The following is an 8,530-nucleotide window of genomic DNA, read 5'->3' as shown; positions in this document are numbered from 1 at the left end:
CCCACTCTTCTCTCCTCTCATATTCACCCCCTAGCCAGCTTCTCTAACAGATTTTCCTAACAGAATTCGCCACCTCAGCACTGCCCTCCCTTGCCTTGATCTCCACACCTGCTATGTCCTTTTTACCCCTTCTAGAATAGGTAAACTGGATAGGAGGTCTAGGCGGGATCCTATCAAAGTACGTCACAAATCTTCTCAAGAGAGCTGACATATGGGACATCAAGCCATACACAACCTGTTAAAGTATAAAACTATTGTTGGCCCACCTCCTAACAGCTTAAGCTTTTGGGATGGATTGGTAAACTAATACGGTATTAGAGCGGAAGGTCCTGAGTTCAAACCCCAGTAATTGCACTCTTTATCCCCATTTAAAATTGTCATCATGTGTCGGGTCTTTAATATATTTCGGGCTTAAATATTTACGTGTTGGGCTTTCCAATTAATTTACCCACATGATTGCCCATTGTCCAGCCCATACGCGAGGGGGAGTGTTAAAGTATAAAACTATTATTGGCTCACCTCCTAATAACTTAAGCTTTTGGGATGGATTGGTAAACTAATACTACCCTTATGTCCTATGGACCGACTCTCCCTCTCTTTATGATGGACAATTGCTCTCGCATACCATCAATTATCTAAGGCCTCGTTCATTTCACTTATTCGAGTTTTCAGTTATAGGTTTCTACAGTTAAAAGCTCTCAGAAAATGTCACATCTAACTATTTGTACTACAGTTAAAAGCTCTCAGAAAATGGAACATCTCAGCTCGAATTGAAAACTCGAATCCGCAAAGAGAACGAGGCCTAAGTCCTGTTGAAGCACTTCAGTATTGCACTCTAACACTTCTAAAATTGCCTATTCTATCATAAAAAATGTGGGAGTTTATGCATGCTCCAGCCTCCTCTCACTGACAACCTGTGAAGCGCAAGTTAAAATAACTTAAAGCTACAGCTTGCTTTGGTCTTACTTTTCAAGCTTCCAACGATTTGTTCTTTGTTTGCAATACAGAAGCTGCTTGGGCTAGTTGCCTTGATGATCAGTAAAGTACTAGTGGATATTGGAAACAAAGACTTTGTTTTTTTTTTTAATAATTTTTCTGTTTCTTGGTCAGTTTTGTCACACACGACCGATCTCTCTTGGGTTTGAGGATACCTTATCCTCTGCCCTTGTTATTGATCTTTATCAATAAAGTTTTTCTTATCTAAAAAAGTACTAGTGGATATTGCAGCTTCCTTTGTCTTGATCTAATTTCTTGGCTTTCTTCCAAACAAAAGATTATTTCTCACTCTAGTGTTTAGTCTGAATACATAGGGCTTGCTAATGTTGCTGCCGAGGCACTTGGATTGAAAGTTCATCTTCCTCTCCCTTACTCAAATGTGACAATGTCAGTGCTACTTAGCAGCCAATCCCATTATGCATGCTCGAACCGAACATGTTAAAATTGATTGTCACTTCATTAGAGAGTGTGTCGTGAACAATACTAATTGCACTCCCTTCATCCCGCAAGAACTAGCTTTCTAATGCCATGGCTAGAGCACTTCCAACTCAATGGTTCTTAAATCAGGTGCAAGCTCACTGTTTTGACTAGACTAGTAAGCTTGAGGGGAGATGTTAAAGCAATTAGCTAAACACATGTATAGTTACTGTTAGCATTGCACTCTCTTTACTGTACAGAAAAGGTTTTGTAATTGTATATAGTAACGCTTTACTAATTGCTCAGCATTCATCTGAGCCTTTCCCAAATACTGTGTTTCCTTCCCTGTACTTTTCTTCATTTTTCTTTTCTGCAAACAGTTTCTAATTTGGTGTCAGAGCTACCTTCAAACGAAATGAACCCGTCTTCTCACTCACCAACATCACCAATTTCAACTTCTTCCTCCACTCATTCGACTCTTCACCAACAACACCAATTTCTTTACCAGTTCTAATTTGTAGAAAGATATTTTAGTAATTACATTGATAAGATTCCTATTTCTAAGTCTATTAAACACTCGCAAAGGAATTGTATTATTTTCAATTTCACTTCTTAATACATAAGTAAACACTACAAATTTAATCAATGATCACTATTTTTGTACCTTTATTTTCCTTTCCAAACCTACAAGAAAAACAAGTATTTTAGTAATTACATTGATAAGATTCCTATTTCTAAGTCTATTAAACATTCACAAAGGAAGATATTTTAGTAATTATATTGATAAGATTCCTATTTCTAAGTCTATTAAACATTCACAAAGGAATTGTATTATTTTCAATTTCACTTCTTAATACATAAGTAAACGCTACATATTTAATCAATGATCACTATTTTTGTACCTTTATTTTCCTTTCCAAACCTACAAGAAATATAAAGTCTCAAATACTACAAGAATCAAATTTTGACCATAAACTGAATTAATCGGCATTTTATTATGATAATTATTATTATTATTATTATCATTATTAATGTCGTCGTCATCATCATCATCTTATTAGTTACTACCACAAAATGCCGTGCATTAGTTGGTATCTTCGCTTAAAATGTTTTAACAGTTATCATTAGTACATAAAACGTGAACAACATGTTTAGTGCTTGTGGTATTAGTCTCTAGACAAATGAACAAATTAAATAAATAAATAAAAAAGTTTCTTTTTGCGTAATTTATTAGTACATGGAAAGGCAGAAAATGCTTGCAATCATTTATCAAAGTGATTGATGTTACAATATTAGCATCCAACGCAATTGATTGATATTCAGTACACATGTCGTTAGTACTTCTATTGCCTTTTGTACAAGTACAGTACGAATGTCTCATGATCTTTAAGACAGAAATATAACAAACGTTCTAACATTTTTTTTTTTTAAATACTATTGTTAACAGTTTAGAGTTATGGTACAATTCTATTCTGGTTCTTTTAGCTGGATACATGAAAAATGCAACAGTTGCCATCTCTGCTTTCTCTATCTGGTAACATCCTTGTCTATTCTGGTGCTCATAGCATTCAAGTCTTCTCGTGTTATCAAAGTAATTTAACCCACATCTATCTTTCTCAGTCTCAATATTTGTGCTTGGGAGTTTGCGATATGCCTTGGGTTTTTAGCTGCTGCATGGTATGTATAAGCGTACCCTTTTATTGCTAAATTAAATGTGATATTGTAGTAATGCTCTTAGTACGACAAGAAACTACATTTTTGCTGTTTATTTATTTTGCTGATAGTGTACGGGTATCAAATGAGTTGGGGAGAGGAAATGCTAAAGCTGCGAAATTTGCCATAAAAGTTATCCTTAGCACATCAATTGTGATTGGAGTGGTATTTTGGATTTTGTGTTTGATATTTGGTCGTCAAATTTCCTACCTATTCACTGACGAGGAGGAAGTCGCAGACGTTGTTTCAGATCTGTCTGTCCTGCTTGCTTTCTCCATCTTACTCAATGGCATCTATCCGGTCCTTTCAGGCAAGTAATGCTACATATGCATACATAAAACCAACCGGTTTCCTATGGATGATATGTTTCATATAATTCTTCTAAATTCAACCAAATTGTTTGAAGAAATTAGCTTTTCCGACTGAAATGCTTCAGCACTTATTGTGAAGGCTAAAACTTTTCAATAAGGAGTGAAGCTTTTGAAAATGATGTTATCATAAATTGTTATTTTTGTTCAATGTCTTGGCTTAATTCATGCCCACTATGAAAAATGTTCGGGATCCGTCATTGGATCATGTCCATGGTTACATATTTTAGATAATTTATATTATATCCTCAGAATACTAGCAGATAATGATTTTCTTTTTTTCTTTTTTTCTTTTTTCTACAAGATCTTGTTGATTATTACTCTAAATATGGAGATTGTTGGAAATCTCTTTTTGCAGGTGTTGCTGTAGGTGCTGGTTTACAGGGCACTGTTGCTGTTGTAAACATTTGCTGCTATTATTTGATTGGGATACCCTTAGGAATTGTGCTTGCTTATGTGGCTCATTTCCAAGTAAAGGTGAGAAAAATTCTTGTCCGCTTATATAACAATAAGTGCAGATGGAAAAGGCATTTTGTTGACTTTTTAACCACACATGGTTCTGAATTCCATGTTACTTTGTAGGGATTGTGGATCGGAATGTTGTGTGGAGTGTTATCACAATCACTTGTACTTCTGTATATCACATTTAAAACAGATTGGGAAGCCCAGGTATGTCAATTCAAATGTCTAGTTAGATCTCTCATCAAAAGAACTTTTATATACATTGGGATAACTGTTTTATAGCACAAAGTATGTGAAGGACAACATCAGTTTTAATTATTTTCTTTTGCGTCACTATATAATAATTACGTACTTATCAGTAATCTATTATGATTGTACTATAATTATTTGTGGTAAAAAGTGACACGAATGTTCATGAAATACTTTTGTAGTTTTATAAAAAAGTTAACCATATGTATGTGTTTTGCTTAATTATTTTTATAAATATGTAGGTCAATAAGGCATCAGAACGACTCAACCATTGGTTTCTGAAGCCATCCGACGAACTCAATTAGTATGCTATAGGATCCAACACATGCACATGCTTGGGAAAATATCAGAGTTCCAAACTATGATAGGTGTAAGGAATGTTATTTATATTAATGGGGTGTTCTTTTCCTAGGTTTGAAAAGAATATTTTGAACCGAAATTTAAATTTTTATGAGAAAAAATACTACAGTAAAGAGGATGAATTGTAATTCAAACCTATGAAAAGAGCGAAAAATGAGTTCAATTTTGACCAATTTGATATTCATTTTGTATGTTATTTTCAAATAGTCGCGAGTTCTTAAGGGTGAAAGCAAGGGGCACGGGAGGTAGTTGTTGGAAATTGTATTACTACAATCCGTGTATTGTTTCATTAAAATAATAAAGGATAATTTTAAATTTGGCTCTTGAAGAATAGAGATTATCTCACTTTGCAACCATAACTCAAAATGACATGAACTCCTCTCAACGCTTATAAATAAGTTGCAATTGCGTTACTTCGGTCATTGATTTATCAATTTTAACGGTTTTAATAACGTGTAAGTCAACGATTGTATAGTAAAGAGTAATACAATAAATCTAAAAAAAACTTTAACAATTTTAAAAATGAAGAAAAATCGTGAACTTTTTTTTCCTTAGATGAAACTACTAAACAAAATAATCATAAGTGTCGTCTTTTCTTTCATTCCTAACTTTGCATGACCACCTCCTCCTTTATTGTTATTTATCAAGTAGTCACCTAAACAAAATGCTTAAAAAGTTATTTCTCATTGATAGAAGTAATATAATTGCAACTTAATGACTTATGATTAAGGATGAAATTATTGATATCCATGAATATATCAGTAGCTTGATTTTCGGATATTGAATAAACTACTAAAATTCAAAAATTGACATAAAATACAAAAAATCATCTTAAAACACTTTATTTTAAAAATGAGACTTTAATAAACTCTATAATAGTTAATAGTATATAAATTAGATGAAATTCTCAATTAAAAAATTAATGCATTTTTTGGTATAAGGATTCTGAATCTGGAACTATGATTCTAGTTCAAACCAATGTTTGTTTACAAAAAGTAAAAAGTGATTCTGATTTGACTCACCCAGAATCAGTATTTAATTTGGATGGTTTTGATTTAAGGTTTGAACTCTGATGTGATGTTTTAAATAAGAAATCACCCATGATTCTAAAACCACATCCCCTCTTGGTTTTGGGTCCCCCTAATGCTATTCTTGATTTCAAGATCATGATTTAGACTTAAAATCATAAATCATAGTTTTAGTTTTAAAATCAAAACTAGAATCACCATAACATAGTAAGAAGTGATCATAGTATAATAAATGATCATTGCAGTTTCATATTAGGATGAAAATATATCAATAAGATCTATTAGAAGGTTCGAAGGTATTATTTTAATACCTTCTTGTCTAAACAATATTGATATCAAAATATGGAGTATAAATAATTTCTTATGTAATTTTAAACATGTCATGCATATGTCTCTCAATTTATGCCCACTACCTTTCCATGTATAACAAGAAAGATTGCGTTCAAATGTAAATTAGAAAAGACATGATTTTTACTACATTTCCAAAGTAAATTAACAAATAAATATGAAGTATCCATATTTCATTCCATAAAATTCTACAATATTTTGTCATTTAACAATACACTTTTCAAGGAAATCAATATTTCCATAAAAATATTAACATTTACAAATATTTCTACGGAAATTTCTGGATATTCTACAATTTGAACTACTACATATTTATTTCTAATTTGGTACTTTTAAAATAGGAAATTTTCTGCAGAACTATTGGTGAAAATGTTAATTTTGTCAAACCTCGCTTATGATAAGCTTGGGGGAAAGGTAAGAGTTTTGCATCACTTGGAGTTGTAAGAGGCAAAGTGACATAACTCTCTTCAAATATCCAATGTATAATTAACCCTTGATACGAAGTCTTAGTACTAATAATTTAAGTCATGCCAAGCTCATGCCATGCAGTAAGAAGGAGTTCACGGGCACTATCAGTATGCAAAGTATACTGAAAAGGATACTAACAATAAATTAATGATGATTTGATCCCATCAGATCAACTAGGTAGGATAGGTAGACAAGTAGGTATCCTTTAATTCAATGGTGGAGATCTTATAGGATTTGAAATTAAGGGCCAAGATTCAATTTGAAGGAAAAAAGGACGAGATAAAATAAGTGGCCGAATTTACCAATGAGTAATAAAGAGGATTATCAACTTATGCATATGAGAATGATAGAGTCTTAAGTAAATAATTAAAGTAGAGGGTTAGTGAAGTGTACAATGGGTAAAATAGTGTAAAGCAAGTCATCCTCATTAGATTCTTAGACCAATGGATAAAAAAATGTAAAGCAAAATTTTTTGTCTCTTCCTCTCCCCCTGATAGCCGAAATTTTCAAGGACCCCTTAGCAAAAAAGTTTTTTCTTGCAAGTAGGCCCCGCACGCTTGTCTAAAAGTACCTAAATGGTCGAACCACTCAATGGTCATTTTTATATCTCCTAAACTCTTTAAACTCAAAAGAAAATCTCTTCACTCTCCCTCTCAACACAGATCATATATCATCCTTCTCAGAAACAGTTACATTTAATTATTTTACTATAGTTAAAAATTTTCACATAAAATTACATCTTAACTCAAATTAAAAACTCGAATCAGCGAACTAAACAGACCCTAAGAGAAAGAGTCTATCCAACGAGCTAAAGTGCCATTTTGGCATTACTGTATTGTTAAAAAATTTTATTTTTGTTGTGTTGTTAGTAATAAGTTGTTGTGACTATAAGCATATAGGTGTTTGATAAATATTTTTACAAAACTATTGTGGATACAACAAGTAAAAATTTATGTGTAATCTATATAAAATTGCTGTGAATATGTATAATAACGAAAATAAACATATTTTGGCACATATTTATAGTTAGTTTTATTTTTATTTTTATGGCAAATATTTAAAATATAAAAAATATAATTTTAATTTTATTAATTAAAATATTTCTTAAAAATAAATTACTTTTATTAATTAGGAAAATTATACATCTAGTAAATTTCTTATTTATTGTTGTTATTTTGAACATTTTGATAATTACTTAAAATATTTGAATAAAATTTAACATAGTATACTTGTTAAAGATTTTCAATTTTTAAATAACTATTTAAAAATGTATGTTTTTTAATTTGGCATGGAAAAAGTAAAATAGGTAGATTGAGAATTAAGTTTTATTATTAATGTTATCTTCATAAATTCAGATAATGGCAGCAGAAACTGTTGTGTAAAAGCAACTCATAACCTACATCTTAAAATCTGTTGTTTGACAATAATTTTTAGAAATTGTTGGACAAAAACAAGAATTACTATACACCCTAACCTATTGTAGTTTATTTTAAAAAACTAAAAACATCATCTAAAAGCAAAGCCAAACGGGCCTAAAAACGAAATCACAAACTTTTATAGTTTACAAAGTTCAATAACCTTGTTATGTGAAGAGATTTCGTGTTTTTGACTAAGTTGTTGCCTCTAGGATTGTGATTTTTATTTAGATGTTAAAAGAGCATGATTAGGGCCGAATATTTACTTGCTAAATGATATGTTTAAAGATTTGAAATGTGCAATAAGATTTTATGCTATACTAAAGATAGTCTTGTGAAAATGTAACGTTTTGCCTAGTTTGGCATGAGATTAGAACTTGGCATGAGAAAATGTTATTTTGGCATGAAAATATGGCCTGTCTAATGTTTATATATAATAATCTATGGTCTAAAAAGTTTGATACAAAGATGAAAAGGGTGCGTTTGGAATTGTTTTTAAAACATTTTTATTTTTTGTATGAAAATGAAAACAAAAACGTTTTTATTTTCATTTTGGAATCATTTTTGAAAATGCGTTTGATAGTTTTATTCAGAGATTGATTTCAGTTTTAAAAAAAAAACTAAAACTGCGTTTGGTGGTTTAAGTTTTGAAAACATGTAATAATATATTAAATAAATATTAAATAATAATATATTAAATAAATAA

At 31.2% G+C, this 8,530-nt stretch overlaps 1 protein-coding gene across 3 annotated transcripts in view; it reads left to right on the top strand.

Moving 5' to 3' along the window:
- The window catches only part of LOC21410612 (protein DETOXIFICATION 24), a 26,107-nt gene extending 21,227 nt beyond the window's left edge, over positions 1-4,880 (top strand). For all 3 annotated transcript variants that reach the window (XM_024175416.1, XM_024175417.1, XM_024175415.1), the window contains 6 exons: positions 2,861-2,947; positions 3,034-3,090; positions 3,198-3,436; positions 3,853-3,971; positions 4,077-4,163; positions 4,448-4,880. In XM_024175416.1, coding sequence (XP_024031184.1) covers positions 2,861-2,947; positions 3,034-3,090; positions 3,198-3,436; positions 3,853-3,971; positions 4,077-4,163; positions 4,448-4,510 — 652 coding nt within the window. In that variant the 3' untranslated portion in view covers positions 4,511-4,880. The remainder of the gene's footprint in view (positions 1-2,860; positions 2,948-3,033; positions 3,091-3,197; positions 3,437-3,852; positions 3,972-4,076; positions 4,164-4,447) is intronic.
- The last annotated feature ends 3,650 nt before the right edge of the window (positions 4,881-8,530 follow it).

This window comes from Morus notabilis, unplaced genomic scaffold (genome assembly GCF_000414095.1).
Source record: "Morus notabilis unplaced genomic scaffold, ASM41409v2 Scaffold78, whole genome shotgun sequence".
NCBI lineage: Eukaryota > Viridiplantae > Streptophyta > Magnoliopsida > Rosales > Moraceae > Morus > Morus notabilis.
This window is presented reverse-complemented; position numbering and strand designations above follow the sequence as displayed.